Here is a 27,921-nt window from a genome sequence, read left to right on the forward strand (position 1 = left end):
TGTTTTAAAGAAGCTTTCTCTAAAACGGTGATTTTTTTTAAAAAAAGTAACTCAGCCATATTCTCTCACCCGGTGTAGATTTCTGCGCAACCATCAGGCATCCGCTGATGGCAAGAGTAACATTGTCTCCCATAATATGCTGCCGGGGCGGGCGGGAGATAGAGGTATTTTGACAGTAGGTACAGTTCCTTCTGAGGGACACAGGTGGCGCTGTGGGTTAAACCATAGAGCCTAGGGCTTGCCAATCAGAAGGTCGGCGGTTCAAATCCCTGCGACGGGGTGAGCTCCCGTTGCTCGGTCCCTGCTCCTGCCAACCTAGCAGTTCGAAAGCCCGTCAAAGTGCAAGTAGATAAATAGGTACCACTCTGGCGGGAAGGTAAACGGTGTTTCCATGCGCTGCTCTGGTTCACCAGAAGTGGCTTAGTCATCCTGGCCACATGACCCGGAAGCTGTACTCCGGCTCCCTCAGTCAATAAAGCGAGCTGAGCGCCTCAACTCCATAGTCAGCCACAACTGGACCAAATGGTCAGGGGTCCCTTTACCTTTACCTTTACAGTTCCTTCCAAAACCCTTGGTTGAACTGAGGACAAACCCCTTCTCCATTCCAAGACTGAGAGGAAGGGAGAATGCATGCCTGTTTGATACAGGAGCGTGCATAGACACCTGTATCTGCTGCATTGTAAACCTTCCAAGTTTGGTATGGCAAGAGGCTCTGAAGGGATCGGCTCCCTGGTGGTGGTGGACCCGACACAGACAACTGGGAAACACTTGCCTGTGAGCGCTACAACTGGAGAACAATCTTAACCAAAGCTGTCATGGGCTTTGAAGGTGCTTGAACTCAGGACGAAAGGGAGAAACGTGCTAAGAGGAAGGCACGCTTGGCAAACCCTCACCGTGATCAACTCTCGCCCAGAAACCTATGTCCCCACTGTGGAAGGACGTGTGGATCCAGAACTGGCCTCCACAGTCACTTATGGACTCATTGTTAAAACCATGTTTATCAAAGGCAATCTTACTCGGCTACAAGTGATTGCCGAGGGAGAAGAAGAAGAAAAAGAAAAAGAAGAAGGTGTGGACGCAGCCCAGGAGATGTGGAGAGCTTGCCAACATTGCAGGAAACACTGACAGAAGGCGCTTGCTTTGAATTCTTTCAGGAGCCTTTGTGTGGATTCTTTCCTGCTACGTTCTTTCCCCATATGAGTCCAGAATATTTGCTTACTCCTTTACAACTTTTCCATTTGGCCTCTCTCACTGTTTTGATGCTGCTTAACAAAAATTATTTAAAAAACAATGTGCTGCAAAAACCAGCACTTTGGGGAGAAGAGAGCGGGGAGCAAGCTCTCACAGCCAACCGCAAGCTGCAGATCCAAACCACAACACTGCTCAACACCCCAATTTGGACTGCCAGGGGTCCCCGTTCTGCAGTGGGAACTGCACTGAGAACTCATTCTGTGCGTGAACAGCTCGCGATATATCTGTTTGGCCACCGACTTCTCAAAATCGTGGGCGTACGACAGCGCATTCTGCAGATACACAATTATGGATGCTGTGCGAACATGTGAGCCAATGAACACCCGATCCCGTGTCTACATCTGTGAAATTTTCCTGACAAAGCCTGTTCTCTTGAAACTCCAGGCGTGACCATTCTTTTGCAGCAAGCTTTAATTCTCCTGCCCTTGCCAGGGGGGGAAATGAGCTAGGTTTTGAGCTGTCCACAGAAAGCCCTTTGATTCCTGCTCCTCCTGCCTTCAGAGATGATGAATGCACCTTGGGTCTGAATGCAGTGAGAAAAGATCCATGTTTCCTCCTTGCACCGTCTGCCTTGCATATAAGCAGAAGGCTGTGGACCTCTGGCTGGGACCTGTTGTTCAAGATGGCAGCCGAGGGCCCCGTTATCGACAGGACACTTAATTCTCCTTATTGCCATCAAGCCCTTAGCTGGTGTTATCTTGTTTGTCCGGCTGCCTGGAATGAATGGGGTCCTGCCTTGTAGCTGAATTAAACTCGGCCACAACTTTGGTGGCCTTGGAGAAGTGTCTGCCGCATGATGAAGTGCTGTAATTTTTTCACAAGGAGAGCATTGTTACGGCTGCCTGGGCCTTGGTTTCCCAGAGAGACAGCCTGGCTTTTTAGGAATGCTTTGGGTAGAAGCTCCTGAGCTATTCTAGGTATTCACAACAATGTCGGGGGGGGGGGGATTCGGGTGAAAGGAGCACAGGGCTCCTATGATTTCCTTAAAAAGAAAAAGAAAAGTCATGTACAGTGGTACCTCAGGTTACATACGCTTCAGGTTACATATGCTTCAGGTTACATACACTTCAGGTTACATACACTTCAGGTTACAGACTCTGCCAACCCAGAAATTGTGCTTCAGGTTAAGAACTTTGCTTTAGGATAAGAACAGAAATCATGCTCCGGCAGTGCGGCGGCAGCGGGAGGCCCCATTAGCTAACGTGGTGCTTCAGGTTAAGAACAGTTTCAGGTTAAGTACGGACCTCCGGAACGAATTAAGTACTTAACCTGAGGTACCACTGTATCGGGAAGTTTTTTATTGTGATGTTTTATTATGTTTTTATATTTTACTGGAAGCTGCCCAGAGTGGCTGGGTAGAATAATAATCATCATCATCATCATCATCATCATCAGGGGAAGACATGTTTAATTTACTGTTACTTATTTTGCAAAGCCAGCGTTATTTTACAAAATAAAGTGATTTGTTTGTTTTACATATTGTACAAAGCCAGCCTTCGCCAGCATGATGTTGTGTACTACAACTCCCATAACTGTGCTGGCTGGGACTGATGGGAGTTGTAGTCCCAGGAGTGCACCTGGGGGAGAAGGCGGCTCGTAAGTGATGTATAGGCAAAGGAGATTTAAAACCTGAACGCAACCAATGCAGACGGTTAATGAATCAAAATGCACCAAAAACACGAAAGAAAAGGGCTTTCTTTTGTCCCCCTGTTGTTCAACAGGAGCATCAAAAAGTCTCCCCTCTTTCCTCCCCGAGAGTTAGGCTGCTAAAATGAAGAAATCTTTTGGGGGGGCACAAGAATGGGAAACCCGGAGTAGATTTTGCTGAGCTCAGTTTGGGTGCAGAGAACAAATTCTCGGGACGAACATGTGCTCAGTTTCTTAATTCTGGTTATCTGCCCCTACTTCCCAAACCACTAGTTTTCACACGACTTAGGGTTCATGTTGATCTCCACAAGCCTCACGTCTGCCCAACCTTCCTGTAGAAAAAAAAATCAGTCTAGTTGTGATTGTAATGCTGTGTTTTATATGGTTGCGACCTCCCCTGGGACACTTGTGGGATGTGCAGGGCCTTTGTGGGATGTGAGCTGGGGGGGGTTAGTTCCAAGGGCCAGACAGAGCAGCTTTGAGGGCCGCATTCAGCATCTGGGCCTGAGGTTCACCACTCTCCCCTATAAAAGCATTTACTCCTTGTCCAACACAATGGATGGAAGAACCTACTATTATCCAATATGGAGGAATGGTGCTGGGAACTAACAGAAACTAATTAATAACAAGAAAAATTTGGGATTCCCTCTTGGGCTTCTCGTGGGAAGAAGAAGTGAATGGCACTTTGACTATAGTTGAACAGAAAGTAGAAAAGATGGATGGACTTAAATAATCATCTTAAATAAATATCTTAAATAATCATTTTCTAATGTAACCGGCAGATGGAAAAGCAGAAGTCCCCACCCCCTTTATCTTTAATGTTTCTTATCTCTCCTTTCTTCTTTTCCTCTGTTTTCTTTCTCTCTTTCCCCTCTTTCTTGTCTTTTGATTCTATCTGTTCCAGATATTGTATTGTGAAAACCGTAATGAAATTTTTTAAAATCTCTCCCGTCCTTGCCTAAGAATCATTTTTTCTCTTCTGTTTCTTTTCCAGATTTTAAATACAAGAATTCCTCGGAATCGGGAGGGAAAGAACTTTTGGCTCGAAGAGGCGCTTCTTGGTTCGCATCCCGGCACAACCTTGATTCCCGTTTGTTCGTTTTGGCTGATTGACGGCGAGTCCCGGAGGAGGAGAATGAGACAGCTGAAAGGCAAGCCCAAAAAAGAGACGTCGAGAGACAAAAAGGAGCGAAAACAAGCCATGCAGGAAGCGCGACAGCAGGTCACCACCGTGGTTCTCCCTACGCTGGCCGTGGTTGTGCTTTTGATTGTGGTCTTTGTGTACGTGGCGACTCGCCCAAACACAACGGAATGATGTGGCTGTCGAACTCTGCCACAACTTTTGCCTCCTTTTCTGCCCAATGCCAAAACCAAACCAAAATGAAAAGTCCCCGAAAGGAGGAAGAGAAAGACAGCCTTTTCTCTATCTCCGAGTTTCATAATAATAATAATAATCCTTTTGCAGAAAAAAGGAATCTTCTTTCTTTGACTTGAACCAAACTCCACAGTAAACACAGAACCTATTTGCCACCATGGCACAAAATAATTTTTCTCGCCCAGCTCATGTGCCTTTTTGACTTTGAGGGGGGAGCGCAAGAACCCCTCCCCATTTTCGAACCCTTTCGTCGTAAGGGGGGGCGGGCGGTTCACTGTTGCTTTCAAAAATTTCTATAAATCGAGTTTGAGCCTATCAATTTGTCGGCAACATTGCTAGTGTGGTTACAGTGAGTCGTCGTACGTTGGCTTCGCAACTTTCCAAAGAAACGAAATTGCCCCCCCAGCCCCTTTCAGAATGTTATAATGGCATTTGGAAAACTTTGACTAATATATATATATATACACATATATTTATTTTTGGAATAAAGAAGATGAGTCTTGCATAAAAGCTTTCTTTTTGACTTAACCCTCAAAAAACACAAAACCCAGCTCCGTTATGTAACGTTTTCCATCAAACACACGTCAGAGGGCAAACAGAAGGCTTCCCCATGAGGCTAAACTGCTGTTAAGATAGTTTTAAGATTTTGAGGTTGTCCTTGCAAAACTGCTTGTAATCAGTGATAATCGTAGCTTTAAGTGGTGGCTGGAATGGTTTGAGAAGCAATAAGAAATAGCATTTTGGAAAGTGGTCCACATGCAGGTGACTTAATTTTTTCCTAAATAAAAATAAAAATGAAGTGACCTTACTTCCAACGTTTACTGAGGGTCTGCTCAAAACACGGCGTAAAAACCACATACAGTGGTACCTCGGGTTACAGACGCTTCAGGTTACATACGCTTCAGGTTACAGACTCCGCTAACCCAGAAATAGTACCTCGGGTTAAGAACTTTGCTTCAGGATGAGAACAGGAATCGTGCCCCAGCGGCGCGGCAGCAGCAGGAGGCCCCATTAGCTAAAGTGGTGCTTCAGGTTAAGAACAGTTTCAGGTTAAGAATGGACCTCCGGAACGAATTAAGTACTTAACCTGAGGTACCACTGTACATTAAAACTGAGAGCAATGAAATTTATCAAGCTGCCTCACACTGGCTCCAATTATTTGTCCATCTGGTTGAGTATTGTCTTGATTGGCAGCTGCTCTCCAGGGTCTCAGCCTAGAAACTTTCTCCACCGCCTCCTACCCAACGCTTTTAAGTGGAGATGCCAAGGATTGAACCTGAAACCTTCTGCATGCAAAGCAGATGCCCTCCTCACTGATCTACATCCCCTCCCTGAGCCTCCTGAGACTTTGGTGCCTAATACAAAATGGCGCAAAGGAAGGAAAGGAGAACGGGTGATGCAAAACTTTGGGGGGGCTTAAGAGTTCCAAGGAGGGCGCCTTCCCAGCCCTATCAGGGGATTGAACCTGGAACCTTCTGCATGCAAAGCAGGCTCTCTGCCACAGAACTATGACCCTTCCCCAACCATCGGTGGTCAGTTTTCAGGTCCATTAGGCCGTAGGAACATACGTAAGAACATAGGGATCTGCTCTCTAATGACCAGGCCCTTCATTCCTCTAGCTCCCACCTTTCCCAAGCTTGGGTCTCCAGCTGTTCTGGGACAACAATTCCCATTGGTGGCAATGGTTGGTGCATGAAATACTTTTTAAAAATACCGTATTTTTTGCTCTATAAGACTCACTTTCTCCCTCCTAAAAAGTAAGGGCAAATGTGTGTGCGTCTTATGGAGCGAAGTGAATGTAGGCTGCGCAGCTATCCCAGAAGCCAGAACAGCAAGAGGGATTGCTGCTTTCACTGCGCAGCAATCCCTCTTGCTGTTCTGGCTTCTGAGATTCAGAACATTTTTTTTCTTGTTTTCCTCCTCCAAAAACTAGGTGCGTCTTGTGGTCTGGTGCGTCTTAGAGCGAAAAATACGGTATCTTCTGAACTCACACAGATGAGAAAGAAGCAAGTGCAGTGTGTGTGCCTGCCTGAGCGTGCATTCTCAGAAGTGATTCTACAAGGGGATCACTAAACTCTCCAAACATAATAAAAATAAAATATATATTTATTTTGAAGATTTGCCTCCCATCGTTCATCTCCAGGTGGTATACATGGGGTACCCTGGCATCTCCCACCCAACCACTGTCTAGACCAGCATCCCGAAACTCGGCCCTCCAGATGTTTTGGGACTACAATTCCCATCATCCCTGACCACCGGCCCTGCTAGCTAGGGATGATGGGAGTTGTAGTCCCAAAACAGCTGGGAGACCCAAGTTTGGGAAATCCTGCTCTAGCTCAAGTCTCGTTTACACTGACTGGTAGCTGCTCTTCACGGTGCTCCAAAGGAAACATTTCTAAGAGCGGGGGCCAAATGGTAGCTCAAGTATCTTCTGTATTGCAGTACGTTTCTGACTGCACATCGCTTGCCCTTTTAACAGGGTTTTCTCCTACGGTAGAGAATCAAACAAGAGATACAGTAAAGCTGTATGGCAGGTGTGAATGTGGGGGAAGCTTTTGCTCTTCAGATGTTAGTTCCCATAAATGCTGGGTGATGGGAGTTATAGTTTGGCAACATCTGGAGGGCCAAAAGTTTGCTCTGCTGTATAGAAAAATAGTAACAGCAAGTGATAAAAGACATCGACTTACAAATTTGCTGGTCATAGGTCTGTCTCTCTTAATACTCATTTAAAAAAAAATTGCATACATTATTCTGGTCAAAAACTTTTCTAAGTGTTTCAGCAATAGGATTTCAAACTGTTTCTGGGCGTGAAGAGGCGGCAACAGAATGGAATGATTTATTAGAATCCTTTTAGCAGGGAAAAAAATCACACTGTGCTATTTCTTCGAGCCCCATCATGTGATAAGCCACCAAAGGTTCTCATTACCTGATAAAACCATTTTGCATATATTCTGTCAGCCCTCCCTTCCCCACAAATCCATTTATAGCCGTGGTTTTATTAGCAGCAAAATTTTCTTAGCGTGAATCCCATCTCGGTGCAAGATGTTTATAAAAGGCCAAGACTTTAATGGAGCTCTTGCAAATAAGTTTTTCTTTCCTTTTCCTTTTTAACTATTTTTGTTTTGAGTCAGAAGAAAATAAAGGGGAAAAAGAAGGACTGGGCATTCCCTCTTTACAATGCTGAGAATACTTAGCTCTTTCAAATGAGAGGTGCTTTAAAAAAACACAGCCGTAGCAATTTGAAACTGCCAGAGGACTCGAGGGATTCCTGTTCGTTTGTTTAAAGTTGGACGCATTACTAAGGTAGCAGAATATTTGACCTCTGAGGTGGATCATGCTGAATGACTTGCGTCCCCCAAGAGAACCTTGCTATTTCAAGCTCTCCCTCCCACAAAAGAACAGCATTGTTGAGAACCATATGCTAGGAAGAAATGGCTCAAGGGTGACTGGAGAAGAAGTGAAGTTGAGAAATCTAGGTCAGTGGTGGAGATCTTGTGGTTTCTCCAATTCCCCTCATCCCCAACCTGCATGGCCAGTGGTCAGGAATGATGGGAGACAACGGGGGAGATGTCAAAGGATTCTTTACCCCTGCTCTAGATAACACTGGTAAAAGGTAAAGGAACCCCTTGACCATTAGGTCCGGTCACGGACGACTCTGGGGTTGCGGCGCTCATCTCACTTTATTGGCCGAGGGAGCCGGCGTACAGCTTCTGGGTCATGTAGATAACACTGGTACTCAGTTGTTAATGCTGTTTTACTTGCACTTAAACCAGGGGACACGGGTGGCGCTGTGGGTTAAGCCACAGAGCCTAGGACTTGCTGATCAGAAGGTCGCGGTTCAAATCCCTGCAACAGGGTGGGCTCCTGTTGCTCGGTCCCTGCTCCTGCCAACCTAGCAGTTCGAAAGCACGTCCAAGTGCAAGTATATAAATAGGTACCGCTCCGACAGGAAGGTAAACAGTGTTTTTGTGCACTGCTGTGGTTCGCCAGAAATGGCTTAGTCATGCTGGCCACGTGACTCGGAAGCTGTACGCCGGCTCCCTCGGCCAGTAAAGTGAGATGAGCGCCGCAACCCCAGAGTCGGCCACGACTGGACCTAATGGTCAGGGGTCCCTTCACCTTTACCTTTAAACCAGGGGTCAGCAAACTTTTTCAGCCGGTCCACTGTCCCTCAGACCTTGTAGGGGGCTGGACTAGATTTTTTTTTTTTAAATGAATGAATTCCTATGCCCCACAAATAACCCAGAGATGCATTTTAAATAAAAGCACACATTCTACTCATGTAAAAACACCAGGCAGGCCCCACAAATAACCCAGAAATGTATTTACATTCTACTCATGTAAAAACACGCTGATTCCCTGACTGTCCGCGGACTGGATCTAGAAGGTGATTGGGCCTGATCCGGCCCCCAGGCCTTAGTTTGCCTACCCAGGACTTAAACTAAGCCCAGTGTAATGGGTGGGAGGGAAGAGAGAAAACCTAAGTTCCCAGTCACGGGATTAAATAACAGAAAGGGAAATTTAAATCCTGCAAAGATTTAGTTCTCCCCCAACCCTAATCCCCATATAGGATGTAAATCAGTTTGCTTTCTGCAGAACCGATATACTTGGACAGGATCTGTGCTTCCTTTTTTTTAATCCTACCTTTATTTTATTGCCGCTTCTGGCTTTTGGGGTTGCTATTTGAAAACCCCTCATAAACAAAACTTTTAAAAATATTCTCAGTGGGGAGCTCTTAGTAGAGTGAAGGCTGCATTCTTAAACCCACTTCATGGGAAGGATGTTCTCTTGTTGACCCAAAAAGGAACCACAAGTAAACTTATTTAGGCTCCCGTCTGCCAGGACAGGAACCGTGGGGTGGTTATGGGGAACACGACACACTATGAAGCGCCATATGAAACCAGTTTTAATTCTACCTTCTTCCACTACCTTGCAGGACACCTTCGGGAGAAGAAAAGGCTAAGAAGCTTTTGGAGGGATAATTTTTGGGACAGATTTATTGGGGGAGATAGCTGGAAGGGACACTGTCTCTGGTGCCCTCTTGCCCCCGTGCCGCCTGGTGCACCCTGTCCGTGTCCCCCCCCCCCCGCCCCTGCCTTCCTACACTACTGGCTGGTGCCAAATGTATTGGTCTGCTTTCCTTTGGACCACATAAGTGAGGCCAAGAGAGAGGTCTTGTTGTCTGGGCAGCCCAGGACCTCCATCCACACTGCCCAGGCTTGTCCCCCAAGGCTGTCACTTGGGCACTGCTAATGCGGTACAGTCATACCTCTTGTTACGTTTGCTTCAGGTTGAATCTTTTCAGGTTGCATCCCGTGGTGACCTGGAAGTAACGGAACGGGTTACTTCCGGGTTTCGCCGCATGCGCAGATGCTCAGAATGACGTCATGCGCATGCGCAGACACAGCGAACCGTGATGCGCAGACACGGATTGCGTTCTTCTCATGATGCGAACGGGGCTCTGGAATGGATCCCGTTTGCATCCAGAGGTACCACTGTACAGTGGTACCTCACATACGCTTCAGGTTATAGACTCTGCTAACCCAGAAATAGTACCTCGGGTTAAGAACTTTGCTTCAGGATGAGAACAGAAATCGTGCTCCAGCGGCGCAGCAGGAGGCCCCATTAGCTAAAGTGGTGCTTCAGGTTAAGAACAGTTTCAGGTTAACAGACTTCCGGGTTGGCGCCATCGCCGAATGGCGGACTCCCTCCGAGCTCCGGAGGGAGCCGGCTCGGCAGGGGCTGGGTTTTACCGCACCGGCGATGCGGGGACCCTTAGAAACCACGGCCACGGGGGCCGTGGACTTGGAGACTCGGCTAGCACCGCTAGCGCCCTCCCGACTCGTGAAGGAGCCTTTTTAAAGGCTACGGATCGGGTGCCGGGGAGAAGCGTGGTGCTTTGAGTCCTCTGCCATCCCTGCCGAGCGAAGCCGCATGCCATCCGGCGGAGAGCGCTGACTTCTTCCATTGAGAATTTGGACTTTTAACAACAACCCGTGAGTAAATTGGAAATCGGGTTTAAAAGAAGAAAAATTTTTGGGATTTGAGACGAGCGGGGGGGGATCTAAAAAGGAAGTCAGTCCCCCTCCCTATTGTAGACATTTTAAAACAAGGATTGGGAAGCCAAGGCCCAAAAAGAACGGTATCTTTGCTAAATTAAGAATTCCATGATGGGAAAGTACAAGAATTGTGCTGGAGGAAGAATTGAAGGAGAAGGAAAATGCACCCCCCTCCCTGGGAACCGGGGCGATTGAGGAGTGAGCCTGGTGAAAAGAGCCGGTGATTTTGACAGCTGTCAAAGTAGCTGTCAAAGTCGGAATATTAAAGAGGATTTTATTACAAGGACCTTGCTGGTCAAATTTGTTACAACTTGATATAATTTGTTAAGACTTGAATACAAAATGGCGAAAATACGGAGAACAATCGGATTTTTGGAAACAAAGTTACAACAACCCCCCTAGAGGAGTTTCGGGACATTACAAAGATGGGCGTAAGCTGGGAAAAATACAACACTCCGGAATTTCACAGAACTGGTTATCTCCTGGGAAAGCTGCAAAACGGAAACTGAATCTTGTCTACAGGGTGTTTAGACTAAAAGGAGACAACAGAATACCTTACTGAAGAAGGAAGGGACTGAACGCAAGTTTTTGTTCCTGAATAACAACAACCCATGTAGAGTTACTAAACTTCTGAATAAGAAAGTTTTAGCAGCGGAACAAGAGGAAGCTGGACTATAACCTTGAAAGAACAATGGGGGGAATTTTATAATTTGACATTTTTAAAGATTTAGGAATTAATTTTTAAAGAAAGTAATCCTAGAAATGGGAAATAATTCTGCAAGGAGTTGGGGGAAAAATGGGATTGATGGACTTAAGATTTCCAGGCTGGAAACATAGATTGGAGGATAAGAGAAATTAAACCGGGGAAGGGGAGGGAGAATTAGAATCCAAAGGCTTGCAACTATTTTCTGAATTGGTTTTCTTTTTTCTAATATATTTTTTATTTTTTTATACTTTTATTCTGTGTGCTTTTACTTTAATGGGAAAAAAGGGGGACATTGTGGAAAGAAAAGGGGGTGGGCTATGGGGAGAGATCTTTTGCTTTTTTTTTTATCAAGGGTGTTGCATAAGGTTTGTATAAATTTAAATTTGAACAATGGGGTATATAAATTGTGCTTTAAATCAGAAATAGAACTTGTGGAAACAACAATATGAAAGGGGAATACGGTAGGGGTGGGGGAAGGGGGGAGTCCCAGAAAGTGGATGTTTGAAAATAAGGTTCTGAATGTATCTTCATAATTTCTTTTCTTCTCTTTCTGTATTTTGGAAACTTCAATAAATATTATTTAAAAAAAAAAAAAAAAAAAAAAAGAACAGTTTCAGGTTAAGAATGGACCTCCAGAACAAATTAAGTTCTTAACCCGAGGTACCACTGTAGTTTGACTTTACCTCTGGAGGCGCACTCCATTTTCTCTCGAGGCGGACGGATGCTAGCCACAACAATTCTACCTGCAGCAGATTGTGGAAGCGGGATGCTTCATAGAATCAGGGAATCATGATTGGAAGGGACCCCACGTGTCATCATGTCCAAACCCCTGGGGTGCAGGAATCTCAACTAAAGCATCCATGGCAGATGACCATCCAACCTCTGCTTAAAAACCTCCGAGGAAGGAGAGTTCACCACCTTCTGAGGGAGTCCGTTCCGCTGTCAGAACAGCTCATACTGTCGGAAAGTTTTCCCCGATGTTTAGTTGGAATCTTCTTCCTTGTAAATTGAAGCCATTGATTTGAGTCCTACAAACTGGAGCAGGAGTAAACAAGCTTGCTGCCTCTTCCACGGGACAGGCCTTGATATTTGAAGATGGCCATCATATCTCCTCTTTCGCTGCTGTTCTTGGGTGGAAGGAGATATGCATGCGAATGACATGAAACATAGCCCCGAGCTTTGGTACCTAACTTAAGCAAGCTGCTTTCAACCTGATTCAGTTGTGTTAAATTTATTTATGCTCCTCCAGGCTGCGTATTAATGACCATGCTTGGGGAATAGGACTTGCGGTTTGGGGCATTCTGTCTGGTGTTGCTAACTCAAGACTTGCCCTGGCAAGCAGGGCAGCCATCAAATCCGCTAGTTGTTATTGCTGCGGAAACCTCTTCCTTCAGGAAAGGAACCTCTTTGATAATTGCTACACATGCAGAGGAATGGGAAGGTTCCTGCCAGAATTCTAATGCGACGGAGGTCCGTGGAACCGGTTCTCTGCTGGAAGAAAAGCACAAGGGGAAATTAACTCTCTATATCTTTCTGACGGCTAGAGGCTGTTGGAGTTTTGACAGCTCTATCCTGTGCTTCCGTAAAGGATGCTGGCGGTTTTCTCTCGCAGCCCCCTGACCTGGAAAGCTCTCCTGGATAACCTACGGCAGTCCTTTGGAGGTCTTAGCCCGGGTCAGCATGTACAATGGTCAGGGATGGGAAGTGCTAAAGCTTAACAATGTGTGATGGACCAGTTCCTGCATCCCTGGCTAATGCTATTCTTTGCTCCATCTTTGGAGTTCTCTCTTCCTTAAAGCCCTTCTCAGTAGCCCTCAAACCAAGTTTTTTTTTTTTTTTTGCACTGATAGGAGTGTCAGGAGTTCAGCCTACACTCGAGTAGGACCCTGGTAGAGACACATGCCCAACTGGCATGTTCCCTCCCTCTTGGTCAATTGTTCAGGAGCTTCATAAGCTTTCTTCTGCCTGAACATCACAGAGACTGATGCCAACCGACACCGGCACACTTAGGGATCTGCAGAATCTTCGCAGCTTGCGTGACAGACCTTAGCAACTCAGCATTTTGGCTAATCTATTTTATTTACATATAAACACACACAGAGCACTGCAACATGGCTCCCTCTTTAGCATCAGACAGCAAAGAGAAAAAGAACAAAGGACAATAGTCCCACTTCACAGAACACAGTAACACAAACATCCTGTTTCCGTCACTTCCCACTCTGTGGAGTCAAAACATATACCGTCATGTGAAAGACAACAATCCCATGACTGCAATCATGGATCAGGAATTCTAACAAGGAGAACCATTTTGTTTTAAAGGGGTGGGTGGACAAGCATTGGTAGGAGACACTGCAGGCCTGACTGAAGATAATTGACCCCACATATATATATTTTTCCCAACAGTCCCCTTCTTGTAATAATAAATAATGATTGTTTGGGGTAAAGGTGGCAGAGTCAGCTTACGGTGCTAATGGATACACGTGGGAAGGGTAACAATTTTGTTTTTTGTCTTTTGAATCCCTTGTGGATGTCTAAAGATCGTTTAGTAATTATCGGAATAATGTCAAGACTGCATCATAATGTACAGGGCAATTCACTTTCTGCACCATATACTTCTCATAATGTGTTTTGCATTTTAAAAAAAGCACTTTAGGCAACTAGCAGCATTTTAGTGGCTTTCAGGAATTTGGCAAAGGAGAATTCCTGGAGGCCAAGATTCAAGTTTAGGACAATATTCTTTGTTGAGAAAACCCCAGCAGAGTTTTAAAGTCACAAAATATGCATGGAAATAAAAGCTGTTAGGCCTTTAAAATGTGCCCTTCTAAGTGAGTTCCAAAATGCCCTCTTAAAAAGTTTCTTCCTAAACTTTCCTTCTTCTCCCAGCATAGGAAAAAGACCACATATTTGGTAAGTTAAAAATGGGCTTACCGTATTTTTCGCCCCATAGGACGCACTTTTCCCCCTCCAAAAATGAAGGGGACATGTGTGTGCGTCCTATGGGGCGAATGCAGGCTTTCGCTGAAGCCTGGAGAGCGAGAGGGGTCGGTGCGCACCGACCCCTCTCGCTCTCCAGGCTTCAGGAAGCTATCAGCAAGCCTGGGGAGCCCGCAGGAGTTCCCGCGGGCTCACAAGGCTTGCGGGCAGCAGCCTGCAGCCCCGGCGAGTGTCCGCAAGCCTTGCGCACCCGGCGAGAGGTCCCACCGAGCGCGCAAGGCTTGGGGTGGCAGCCTGCCACCCGAAGCACACGGAGCCCTCCGGAGGGTGCCACGTGCTTCGGGCAGGTGTGCGCAAGGCTTGGGGCGGCAGCCGCGGCTGGGGGGAAAATAAATTTTTTTTATTCATTTCCCCCCCAAAAAAACGAGGTGCGTCCTATAGGACGAAAAATACGGTACTTACCAACTCTTCAAAGGTCAGATTCACATGCTTCAGATGCACAGGCAGAAAAGCTTAGCTTAGTTTCATCACTTTATAAAGTTCCTAAATTTTTGGTATAGGAACTCAAGAATGGCTGATGAGAGCCATGCGGCTGAGCTGGAGCAACCAGCTCAGTCCACTTTACATGCTGGGCATATCAGACAGAGGATAGGGAAAGCAATAGGCTTGATGACCTATTTCTTCCAAAGGTAAGGGGAAGTGACCTAGCAGGTCACCTTACTCTGTGGTATTAACCCCTTCATGCATTAATTAGACCATGCTTCCTCAAACTCGGCCCAGGACCAGTGGTCAGGGATGATGGGAACTGTAGTCTCAAAACATCTGGAGGGCTGAGTCTGAGGAAGCCTGAATTAGATTTAAGCATGCTGGTTATATGAGGCTGATTATCACAGAAAAAGCAGTCACAACCTTAGTACATGAACAGAACTGCAAAGGTGTAGGTCTTGGGGTAATTGTCCAAAATCCTTTAAACATGGGCTTCCACTTATGACTGCTCAGGGTTAATAAATATTTATTTGAAGAACAATGTAAATAAAATTAACTGTAGAAATCACAGTGTGAACCTGCATGGTATAGTGCAGTAATTCTCAACCTAGGGTCTCCAGCTGTCGTTGGGACTACAACTCCCATCAGCCCTAGCTAGTAGGAACAGTGGTCAGGGATGATGGGAGTTGTAGTCCAACACAGCTGGAGACCCAAGGCTGAGAAACACTGGCGTACTAGATAGAATACTGTAGCATAGCTGGAGAAACCTGGTTTCTAATCCCTACTTGACCGCGAAGCCAAATGGGTGACCTTCGGGAAGTCGTGATCTGTCGGCCTAACCCCCACCCCCTCACAGGGCTGTTGTTGTTCATGCTTTGTAATTTCTTTGTCTTGTAAGGCACCTTGAGTGTAGCCGCGTACACAAATTGAAAACGAAATAAAAAGGAGGTTCCTTGAAGGAAGTGTGTAATTAGGAACGTAATTAATAACCATTACTCGTCTATTCTTTTTGCCCTTTCTCCTGCGCAAGTCTCCTTCATGCTCCGAGTCAGCATCCGCTCCAGGTTATTGCTCTTTGCCTGCCAACCCCTGGATTTACCTTTTGAATAATACAATACTCTATCCACATTTCCTGTAGTTACCTTCAGGTGTCTTATTGAAGCTGGGTCATATCCCTTTCCGAGTACATCTCTCCTTGACTGTAAAAGCTATCTCCTGCAGGTACTCATTAGTTTTATCTCCCAGTTATTATTTCTGTATAGCACTGCTCCACAAATCATTTTCTCGAGAGTCGCTAAACGCTGTCAAAAATGCATCGCATTCCAAGTTGCCCAGATAGTTCTGGGCTGCCTCCCTGTCCTTTGCTAACCTGACGCAGGCGGTTCCAGCTCATCAGAGTTTCTGTATGGCCTTGCATCCCTAAGAGGGGAAAAAATGAAAAGCATTCTTATGAACTTACAAAGGGTTCTCCCCATAGCATTTGCAGACAAGCAACACTGGCCTTTGACCGCACTCGGAGCACTGTGTACCGTTCTGGTAACCTCACTTCAAAAAGGAGCTGGAAAAGGTTCCAAACAGAGGAATCAAAAAGATCAAGCAACTCCCTTATGAGGAATTTTTACTTTTTTTAGCTTAGAAAAATGGAGGTGTTTAATATTATGCGTGGTGTGCAGAAAGTGGGTAGAAAAAGTTCTCTTCTGCTTTCATAGTACTAAAAAGCGTGTTCTCCTTCATGGAGAGCATGTGTTGTGGTGGGGGCCGCCAGGACATTCCCAAGTTGTGGGGCAGGCTAATTGACCGTTGGGCACTGATGCGATTGGGCTTCCTTTGTCATTGGGAAGAAGTTAAATTTGCCATTTGTTGATTGACAGCCAGAAATGCTAAAACTCCTTCCATGAGGCTAGGGCTTCCTCTTTTCACCCGTGCATCGGATTGCCCCCCCCCCGCCCAGAATTAGGGTTGTTCGCTTGACCTTGCTATGCCTGTCATGGGGTCGTCTGCTCTTGGGGCAGGGGCCCGGTAGGAATTTTGTCCATCTGGCTGATTGGCTGGGGCCATTTGGTTTTTGCCTACTGCATAGCAAATCGTCACAACTTGTAAGGTTGCGGTTAGGCATTGGTTTATGGTTTGGTTGGTTGAGGGGCATGGATTGGCTGTGCCTGCCCCTCTAATGCTGCTGCTGCAAGGGATTCTGTTAAAGGAATTGGGGGCTAACTATTGCTTGTCCACCCTGTCAAGGGGGCTCGGGCCATAGCAATGAGCTCCTGGCTGCATTTGGGGTGGGCTGAGGGCAGGTTCCCTGCTCCGTCGCTAGCCCCAAGTGTAGTCCCCTTTTCTGACTTTCACAAGCGTGCGGAATGTCAGACTGTCCCCCACGGTGGGGGCAGCTAGTCGCAACCAATGCCTAAGCAACCACTCACATGTTTGTATTTTAATAAAGTTGTGGCCAAAATTATGCCAAAAACCTTAAACAAAAATATTGGTGTGATGTGTGAGTTATTGGGGTGGCCCTGGGGACCTCGACACGCAACTTGTTGGCCACCTAGTGAAGCTGAATTCAGGAAGATTGAGGACAGTCAAAAGAAAGTCCTTCTTCACACAGGGCATGGGCAGCTTGGACTACTGCAATGCACTCTACTTGGGGCTACCTTTGAAGGTGACTCAGAAACCACAACTAATCCAGAATGCGGCAGCTGGACTGGGAGCAGCTGCCGGGACCATATAACTGTCATTTAAATTGCTACTCATTATTGATCCAGAGGAGATTCCAATGTACAGTTAACAGAGTCAAAACTTAAACACGTTGCAGGATTCCCCAAAAATAGACCAGAGGCGTTTCATCTAGCAGCGCTTTACTGCTACTGAAGGCAAATGAGCATAATGGTCACAAATCCAATACAATCAGGATGGCACTGTCCATAAGAAATCCATTTGCAGCAGACTTAACTTACAATATCTTATAATAAGTCTAAACCTGAACACTATATACGGAACACCACACCAGTTCGAAAGAGAGACAGAGAGAGAATGAACGGGGAAGTTCTCACCCTGGGCCAGCAGGGGGATACTGTAGATAGTTTTCACTCAGGTCCGCATATGCAAATAAGGAATTGAAAGTGACGTTCAGTGATTGGATAGTTACAGAAAGTTGTTACTGTTGTTTTGTAGTTGAGCTCTATATAAGCAGGTTGGCTGAACCCTTCAGTTCAGTTCTGTTCTGGCCTGTGAATAAACAAGAGCTGTCTGAAGAATCGCTGTGTCGTCTGAGATGTTCACCCACAAATTAACAGAAACCCAGGCTCCTTCTGGCCTCACTATTCTAGTCAGCATGACCTTGACAGAAAGAGATAACAGAATCAGTTTAAACCAGCTGTACTCAGCTTCTCTGAAGGAATAACCCAAACATAATTACAAAGAAAAGCTTCCAGAACCCCCTGAATTAATTAGAATAGGAAAGATCTCTACACATCAGATCAATACTTTCATAGAATACTTACATAGAAATGCAAACTGACAATAACAGCGATCCTGAAACACCTACATTGGCTCCCGGTATGTTTCCTAGCACAATTCAAAGTGTTGGTGCTGACCTATAAACCCCTAAACAGCCTTGTTCCTGTATACCTGAAGGAGCATCTCCACCCCCATCATTCAGCCGGGACACTGAGGTCCAGCTCCGAGGGCCTTTTGGCAGTTCCCTTACTGCAAGAAGTGAGGTTATAGGGAACCAGGCAGAGGGCCTTCTTGGTAGTGGCACCTGCTGTGTGGAACGCCCTCCCATCAGATGCCAAAGAGATATGTAACTACACAACCTTTAAAGGTAAAGGTAAAGGGACCCCTGACCATTAGGTCCAGTCATGACCGACTCTGGGGTTGCGGAGCTCATCTTGCTTTATTGGCCGAGGGAGCCGGCATACAGCTTCCGGGTCATGTGGCCAACATGACTAAGCAGCTTCTGGCGAACCAGAGCAGCGCACGGAAACGCCGTTTTCCTTCCTGCCGGAGTGGTACCTATTTATCTACTTGCACTTTGACGTGCTTTTGAACTGCTAGGTTGGCAGGAGCTGGGACTGAACAACAGGAGCTCACCCCGTCACAGGGATTCAAACTGCCGACCTTCTGATCGGCAAGTCCTAGGCTCTGTGGTTTAACCCACAGTGCCACCCGCGTCCCACACAGCCTTTAGAAGACATCTAAAGGGAAGTTTTTAGTGTCTAATGTTCGTATTATGTTTTTATATATGCTGGAAGCTGCCCAGAGTGGTTGGGGCAACCCAGTCAGGCGGAGCGGGTACAACTAATAATAATAAAATAGTGTGAACTTTGGAATTGTCTCCTCAAATATGCAGTGATATTCTACCAAATCATTTAAAAGATGATTAGACAATTTTCTTGGAGGACAAGGTTACTGAGCAGGTGATGCCTGTCAGAGGCAGGATGCATCTGAATACCACTTTTGGGAATCACAAGTGGGGAAATTTCTGTTGGACTCTGTTTCTGCTTGCTGGCTTCCCAAGGGCGTCTGGTTGGACACTGGTTGGAAGAGAGTGTTGGACTTGATGGGCCTTTGGCCTGATGTTCTTAGCTTGTACAGATCCATATCTTAATCCTTTTTGGTCATCACCTTCTGGATTCACCAGTGTAATAAGATGGCGTGCATTTGACAATCCAGTGTTTCGCGAGACGCTTCCTGGTTCTTCCCGTGCTTGTGGCTGAATGATCACCCACTCCTTCACTCTCAGCTCTAACAGGGGCAGGAGGGCCAATATCAGATTTCTCTCTTTTTTGGCTTAAACGCCCTGTCTCTGACATAGGAGGGGAATATCAGATATATCCTATGGCCCATGAGATTCACTCCAAGGGGCAAAGAACATTGCACCTCTAGTTAGCTGGACCTTTCGCTTGGAAAAACGAATCATTCGTAATAATAACTTCCCCGTTTTTTAAACGCTGGACCTTAGATAACCCATTTACTTAACTCTAGCCTCCGCAACTCTCCAGTAATTGACTGAAATTGTTTCTCAATTTCTGTGCAAGTTCACCGACACCTCCCAGCTGTATCACGTCTTGATATAAGATTTCTGGCTTGACAACGTTCACATACTTGATCATTTTCTTTTCCTTTGCCGTTTGTTCCTCTCTAGTGGTTCCTAATTACCTCCTGGAGTTTCCCTATGTGCGGGTCTTTGATGTCCTCATTACCGCAGTTCATCTTGTACAGAACGAAGGCAGGGCTGAATCGTTCCCGGTGTTCACAAAGGGCTTGGAACACATAGCAAAACCATGATGAAAAGGATTCCTTGTCCCTTCCCTGTGAAAACCCACCTGCTTGAAATATCGGCATTATTCGGAGCTCCTTGAATTGCTCCCTGAATGCCGCAGTTGCAAAGATTAGGGTAGCAATGACGGCGCTCTGTTATCCTGTCATGGCTTTGCTAAACGTTCAAAGAATTTTGAACATATAGCCATGCAAAATGGACTCCTGCTTTCATGTTTCCAGACTTGGGTTTTAAAGCAGCACTAGGAAGCTGGCTCTCGCCTTCGTTTTCGTTTCCCACAATGCCTTGATGTAGCGTTCCTCTGGGGCATTGTGGGAAATTAAAATGGTGGCTAAACCCACCTGCCTGGTGCTGCCTGTTCTGTTGCTGACCTCTGCCATTGCCAGGTAAGCCTGACGCTGGCTACCTACCTAGAGTTGTTGTTGTTTAGTCGTTTAGTCGTGTCTGACTCTTTGTGACCCCATGGACCAGAGCACACCAGGCACTCCTGTCTTCCACTGCCTCCCGCAGTTTGGTCAAACTCATGCTGGTAGCTTCGAGAACACTGTCCAACCATCTCGTCCTCTGTCGTCCCCTTCTCCTTGTGCCCTCCATCTTTCCCAACATCAGGGTCTTTTCCAGGGAGTCTTCTCTTCTCATGAGGTGGCCAAAGTACTGGAGCCTCAGCTTCAGGATCTGTCCTTCCAGTGAGCACTCAAGGCTGATTGCCTTAAGAATGGATAGGTTTGATCTTCTTGCAGTCCATGGGACTCTTAAGAGTCTCCTCCAGCACCAATTCTTTGGCGATCAGCCTTCTTTATAGTCCAGCTCTCTCCAGCTCTCACTTCGGGGACATATCAGAGGCACTATGATGCGCCCTCAAACTTGGAGCTGTCTCTAGCCATATAAACCTGCTTAACAGCATCACATGGTATCTAGAGGACCACCTTCGCCCATATGAGTCTGCCCAAATATTGCAGGCGCTGCTCCGATTTGTCTTGGTGCCATAGTTACATAGGACAAGACACCATGGTACATAGGTCTCTTGTCCTACGTAACTGATTATTGTATCCCATGACTGGCAGTGGCACTCCAAGATCTCCAGCAAAGGTTTTTAAATCCTGCCAAGATCCTTTAACTGAACCCTGGACCTTATTTATGGGCGCCAACACAGAGCTGCAAAGTCTCACCATTATTATTGCAGTCCTCATTCGGCTTTGGTTGCCATCAAGTTTTGCCCAATGTGCGATTTAGTGAAAATGCCCTTTTGGAAAAATACATGCACAGGGACTTAGCAGAGTTCATAGATGTGGGGTGTTCAAGTTTCCCAATGTATGTGTTGTGATTCTTGGGGCAGCACCCTTTGTATTTAGTGTAGCCATCTCTTTAGGGAGGGGAGACAAGGAAACTTTCATTCTTGCTGTCCTAAACAGCTTGCCAAGAGGTTTTTAGGTTCTTGTGTGTGCAGACCTTTCCTACGGCCGGTGCGAACTGAATCAGAGAAACGGTGGTGTTGTATGAACTGATTTGACTGGAATAAGTCTGGAATGGCTGGTACTGGTAGGGAGAATTCCACTGGAAAATGGGAACAGAAAATCAGATGTTCCCCTAAGGTCACGAACAGAAATCATGCCAACAAATATCAGTTGTATTCAGTACTATTGTTTTAAGTCCACTAATGTTAGGTAATTAATTACATTATTTCGTGCATATATATATATATATATATATATATATATATATATCTCGCTTCCATTGAAATGCATTTAAATTAAATTATGTAGCTAATTAATTACATGAATTTTGGCCATAGGGAATAGCAAGATGAATAACTGAGGTTTTAGCGGAAGCCCAATGGAAACAGCAATGATGGCGATGAACCCACGTCATGGCAGAAATGGCTGCCTCTTTACACTCCTATCTGTTGGTCACACTTTTCTGGATGTAGCAAATGCAATGCCTGAGAGCTTTGCGCAAGGCATGTGCAACAGTTTTATATATAACAACTTATCACTGCACATGTTCTCAGTGTCTTTAAGTAGGTCAACATTGTTCTTCAAATATGAACATTCCTTTCAGGAAACATTTATTTTTACATAAAGACCTTTTATTTTCAGTAGTGCATAAACTAATTTTTCTCCACAAGAGTCTTTGCTATAGCTGAGTTCTGAGAGCATAAGTTGGCTCTAATGTGTCAGTGCAATGCAACCTGGGAGGAAGATAATGTGCCATCCTAATTCAAAGGTATTATTTCATTTCGTTTTCAATTTTGAATACTGCCTTTCTACATTTCTGTATTCAAGGCATTCTCCATTTTTTCCAAAGTGCGGGAAGAAGTTTATTGACAGCTTAATGGGATTCATTTCCTTTGTCGAAGGAAGTACGGGCAATGTGAAAGAAGTCTTGCAATAATGCTTCTTGATTCGCAAATGTGTATGTTTGGCAGGAAGCAATTCTGCAGAGAGGTGCTACGCCAACTCTGTATTAGTCTCCAAAAACAACAGTCCAGCATGTCGTTTCTTTCTACAAAAGGCTTGACATTTGGAAACAGGAGAACAAACTTGGAGCACCATTGAGGCTGCAATTCCATGCCCCCTGTGATCGCATCCCGGAGATGACTGTGGGATATCAGATCTTGCTCTTGAACCTCATCGAGTCTGGCACCAGAGAGGTAGAACGAATACCAAACCGTCCTCCCTGCCACTGCGAAATTCTGTCCCAACCAACATTGGTGGGACCCCAGAGTGTATCAGGAAGAGTAGCAAGTGTAGAAGAAGAAGAGTTTGGATTTGATATCCCACTTTATCACTACCCGAAGGAGTCTCAAAGCAGCTAACATTCTCCTTTCCCTTCCTCCCTGGCCTTTCCCTTCCAGCTGCCTGGCCTAAATCTTTCCCTCCCCTTGTTTCCAATGGGAAGAAAGACGTTGTTTGAGGAAAAGCACTGTGGCGTTTGCCCTCCTAGGTGTGTGACATCATACTGGGTTCATAAGGAAAGGGTGAACTAATTGTAAAATAACTAAGCAACAGGAACCTAAGGAAAGGAGTTAGAGTTGTTAAGAAGTCAGAGAAGGGATAAGTCTGTGGGTTGGGCTAGTCTGATGTGAGAGAGTGAGAGAATCTGTTAAGAGGAGTCAGTCAAACAGTTGAGATAATCAGTCAAAAGGTATTAGGAAGGTCTAGGCCAGTAAAGAAACTAAAGTTAAGAAACTGACAAGAATATTATCTGAGAAACCATAAACTTGTTAATGTTTGTAAAATAAACTTGGTTTTTTTATTCACTTTTAACAACTGACCGGACTCATTGTTTTACCAGAGAGTAACTGGTTGGTGGCAGCGGGGAAGCGAGCGCAGTGGGTGGCACAGGGATCAATAGACCGTTAAACGTCCGGGGACCCTGTGTGAACGCCATAAGCACCTTCAAAATGGGCAGAGGTGGGCAATTTCTTAATGTTGTACTTTAATTTGTTGTGAATCTCTCTGGGGCCTTAGGGTGAATGAAGAGTGGCTTAATAAATAGGCTTTGAATGGGTGGGTTAAAATGCACTCAGCTTTACCTCCCCACACGCCACCGCCCCTGCACCCAACTTCAGGATCACAAGGTAAATGCTTTTGTTTGTATTTAATGCGGCACATTTTTCAAAACTGCAAATAGGAGTGGCTGGGGGCTGAAAATTACTGGGATTGTAGCAGATGGGGAGGAGGGATTTACCCTTTCCTAGCCTGCTGCCTTCACTTGAAGCTGATCTTTGAACTGGGAGGAAATAGATTATTTTATTTAGTCATTCACATCATTTTGATGATACTGTCCATTAATAAGCCATCTGGGCACTTTACGGGGGGGGGGGGAATGCAATGCAAATAGCAGCTTCAGGGGAGCAATGTTCATCGGAGCCCCAGCAGATTGGCAACCACCCAAATCACAGACTGGATTTTGGCAAACTTCAATAGAGTGATCCGTCTTGGAGGTGGGAGGAGGTTAAGCTGCGATTTTGTTTTTGCATTTCTTTTTTTCTAATTGTTGTCATATAATGGAAGTCAATAAAACTGTATTTATAATAAAAAGCCTAACCACAATGTGCAAAATAGATCAGAGAATGGCAAAGGACACGTGAGGGCCTTTACTGAGTCAGACCATAACCAGCTCAGCATTGTCTACAGGGACGTGGGTGGTGCTGTGGGTTAAACCACAGAGCCTAGGACTTGCCAATCAGAAGGTGACGGTTCAAATCCCCGCGACGGGATGAGCTCCCGTTGCTCGGTCCCTGCTCCTGCCAACCTAGCAGTTCGAAAGCACATCAAAGCGCAAGTAGATAAATAGGTACCGCTCCGGCGGGAAGGTAAACGGCGTTTCCATGCGCTGCTCTGGTTTGCCAGAAGGGCCTTAGTCATGCTGGCCCCATGACCTGGAAGCTGTACACCGGCCCCCTCGGCCAATAAAGCAAGATGAGCGCCCCAACCCCAGAGTCATCCACGACTGGACCTAATGGTCAGGGGTCCCTTTACCTTTACCTTTATTGTCTACTCTGACTGGCAGCTGCTTTCCAGGGTTTCAGACATTGAGAACCTGGGACTTCCTGCATTTTAAGAGATGCTCTAACTCTGAGCTACAGCCCTTTTCTGAGACTGTGCCTTTATGTTGCAACGTTCGGGGTTTCCCATATCCAGCCCTACACAGATTCCTAATCTGCAACAGATCATCTGTTTCTCAGCCTAACCTACAGGGTTAATATGAAACTAACACAGCTTTGAGGACTTTGGAAACAGGATGGGATAAATAAATAAATGAAGGTTTTTTAGCCGAGCTACTGTTTGCTCTCTCTGTATATTTGCTTTACGGTGCAGCGAAGGACAGACAGAATCCAAGGTGAGGGAGGAGAGGTCTGGGACCCTCTTGAATTATTATATTTTAGCATCTGCTGCAGTTGGCTGGGTTTGTGAACAGGGTGCATCTTTAATAAAAGTTCAATATATTGTTACGGAAATTACGGGGGGGGGGGCACATCTTTAAAGTTAAATGTTACAAATATTATGCCTGAATGTATCCTTTTAACCATAGCTGTCAACTTACAGATTTGAAAATAAGGGACCAGCAGCCTTGAAAATAAGGGACCAGCAGCCAAAATAAGGGACCTGCAGCCTCACCTGTTCCAGGCACGCCAGTCTTCCTGTCCTCCTGCAGTCTGGTCAAACTCATGCTGGTAGCTTCGAGAACACTGTCCAACCAACTTTGTAACCAGAGGTTCAACTGAATAGAATCTGAATCACATGCACCACAAGGCCTATGCAGCCTCAATTTAAGATGGCTCCCTGGCCTGGCTTTGCACTGCAAAGTTTGCAGCAGCACGTGCAAAAAAATGGCGTCCAGCATTCAAAACCCCCCTCAGCTTGCATTAACTAGCCACACACAAGGCATGCAAGCTCCACCCCACAGTCGTTCTTAGACTTTTTATTGGGTGAGCAACACAGCCAAGCAACACAGTTGGAGCCTCCCTCCTCCCTGGCCGGCAGGGAGGGAGGGAGAGGAGCTGCTTCCTTTGAAATTTAAGGGACATCATTTAAGGGACATCCATCAATAAGGGACAACAGCGGGACATGGCGCTGGAATAAGGGACTGTCCCTTCAAATAAGGGACACTTGACAGCTATGCTTTCAACTTGACAGCTCAGGGAAGTTACCTAGCTTTAAAAATAATATAAAATCAACCCCTTTGCCAGTTTCCTCCATTCCAAAGCTATTTTCCCCTTGAAAAAGGTCTCCAGGAAGTGCCCAGAGGTGACACTTGCTGAGCTGATTGTTGGCCAAGGAAAGCCTAATCCCATCACCAGACTTGCCAAGGAGTCCAGACATGCAAAGGAAGTTCTATTGTACTTTGGGTGGTGGGACTTCAGAGGTGTTTGCCTATGCTAATCTTATACCTGAGTCTTGCCCTGCCATGCCTGCTTATGCTAATCTTGTACCAAGACATGTTTGCCAAGGTTAAACTAGTGTAACCCCTGTCTACCCCTCCCCTTTTGTGACATGTCAGTGATGTAGCAATGATGCTGTACGAACTGTATTCTGGGATATGGTGGGAAAGTTTTAAAAGTCTTTGTCACCGCATCCTCGGGGTTCAAATTTCCTCTTTGAACCTATTGCGGAATAAACTTTGGTCTACAGCTATTTGCTCCGGTTGGTGGTTGGAATCCTTCCTTTATTCCGCAGGGACCCACGAGCTCTGCCCAACGAGCAGGGTGACTGAGCAGCTAGATTTTTCCGTAACAATATGGACATCTGGTATGCATTTAAAGGTTAAAAAGTTTTCATATTTAATTTCCAGGTTTCTTTTTTTTAGATCTCATACACTCTGCAATACACAATATTCCAAATTCATGTTGAAATGAAATCCACAGTTGAAGTATATACAAAATCTCACATTACAAACACTTCTTTGCATAAAGGCAATTCTTTTCCCCCTTTCCCCCTTTTATAAAGCAGCAGCTGATTATTTATTCTGGGATTGTCACTTCGTTTTTCTTGTTTTCCAGGCTCATCTGTGCCTGCTTTGCTTGAAAGCGGTGTACTTCTTTATGGTGTTCTCCGACTGCCTTTGCAGCTCTTCAATGTGAGAGTTTAAAACCTGCTCAAAATCTCTCGCTCGCTTCTCCTCCTCCTGTAGGAACTTCTCTGTCACCGTTGCAGCAAATGGAGTCTCTGGGGAAGCCTGAACGACACAAAGAATTGGCACAATTAGGACGGGGTATAATTAGCCAGCTTTTCTTATTAGCTTTCACACTGACAATACTGCACTGGTGAAACAATCTCTCCTTCTTTTGCACATTCTGTTCCACAGAGTACTTAGCCCAGCCAGTGGTATTATATCCCGCTGGGATAAGTCCGTGTCTATATCGGGACGCCACTGCCATCAAATTGGAAGAAGAAAAACTACAATAACCATGCTGGGACGGATCCCTTATTTAAGGTTCCTTACTATAAAAGCGCATGAAAACCAGTATTTTAACATTACTGAAACTCTGCCTCATTTCACATCTTAAATTTTAAGTCTTGATTTTTGTGTTTTTTATTCCAAAGAGGTATTTATCCAATCTCTGCATTTGTCTTAAAACCATATGCATCACCATTTTTTTCATAAGCTAACTTAATGCGGCTTAGAGTATAAAGGGTCATGTACGCGAATTAAACCACAGAGCCTAGGACTTGCCGATCAGAAGGTCGGCGGTTCAAATCCCTGCGACAGGGTGAGCTCCCGTTGCTTGGTCCCTGCTCCTGCCAACCTAGCAGTTCGAAAGCACACCAAAAAGTGCAAGTAGATAAATAGGTACTGCTCCGGCGGGAAGGTAAACGGTATTTCTGTGCGCTGCTCTGGTTCGCCAGAAGCGGTTTGGTCATGTTGGCTACATGACCCGGAAGTTGTACGCCGGCTCCCTCGGTCAATAAAGTGAGATGAGCACCGCAACCCCAGAGTCGGCCACGACTGGACCTAATGGTCAGCGGTCCCTTTACCTTTACCTTATAAAAACATGCCCATTAAAAAAATAATCCTATATCACAAAATAGCAAGCATGGAGGTACAGCACTAAAATAGCATAGCTAAGAGATCAATCAACTAAAATCCTCCTGGAACAACCATGTTTGGGCCAGATCCCGAAAAGAACGACGCGCTTGGGACAGATCAGTTTCCCAGGAGAGGGCGTTCCACAAAGTAGGCCATCGTCAAAAAGGCAGCAGGTGTATGCTGAATCTCATTTATCCAAGCGATCTGGAGCAAGGCCTCAGATTTTTGAAAGGCGTGTGTGGGGAGGAACATATCAAAAGAGGCAGCCCTTGGGGAAATTTAGGATTTTAAAGGTTAAAACCAACACTCTGAATCGAACCTGAGAAGTTTCTGAACAGTTTTCAAGGGCAGATCCTCTCTCTCTCTCTGTGTGTGTGTGTGTGTGTGATTATGGCATGAACCAAAGTGGCGTGGTTGTGGCTTAGGCAGGAAGGGTTGTTGTAGCTAGTGTACCACCCAAAGCTTGGAAAGAAAAGCGTACCTCTCACCACTGATGTCAGCTGCACATGCAGCCACATCAAGGAGGACTCCCAAAGCTGTGAACCTGATATTTTAGGAGCAGTGAAATCACATCCTAAAAAGGGAGGTCAGCTAACCCTGTAGGTTAACCCACTAGCACCGAGGGTTTGTCCTCCCTCTGCTGCTGCCGCTG

At 45.7% G+C, this 27,921-nt stretch overlaps 2 protein-coding genes across 6 annotated transcripts in view; one reads left to right on the forward strand and one right to left on the reverse strand.

Moving 5' to 3' along the window:
• Window positions 1-4,783, forward strand: part of SMCO4 (single-pass membrane protein with coiled-coil domains 4) — a 49,452-nt gene extending 44,669 nt beyond the window's left edge. For 3 of the 4 annotated variants that reach the window (XM_083610239.1, XM_083610238.1, XM_083610237.1), the window contains exon 2: window positions 3,893-4,783. In XM_083610239.1, coding sequence (XP_083466365.1) covers window positions 4,034-4,213 — 180 coding nt within the window. In that variant the 5' untranslated portion in view covers window positions 3,893-4,033 and the 3' untranslated portion in view covers window positions 4,214-4,783. The remainder of the gene's footprint in view (window positions 1-3,892) is intronic. The other variant, XR_014547125.1, reaches the window with a different exon arrangement.
• Window positions 4,784-25,997: 21,214 nt separating this feature from the next.
• DEUP1 (deuterosome assembly protein 1) overlaps window positions 25,998-27,921 on the reverse strand; it is a 60,096-nt gene continuing 58,172 nt past the window's right edge. For both annotated transcript variants that reach the window (XM_083609908.1, XM_083609909.1), the window contains exon 13: window positions 25,998-26,417. In XM_083609908.1, coding sequence (XP_083466034.1) covers window positions 26,244-26,417 — 174 coding nt within the window. In that variant the 3' untranslated portion in view covers window positions 25,998-26,243. The remainder of the gene's footprint in view (window positions 26,418-27,921) is intronic.

The sequence above is a fragment of the Podarcis filfolensis genome (assembly GCF_964270895.1).
Source record: "Podarcis filfolensis genome assembly, chromosome: 4".
NCBI lineage: Eukaryota > Metazoa > Chordata > Lepidosauria > Squamata > Lacertidae > Podarcis > Podarcis filfolensis.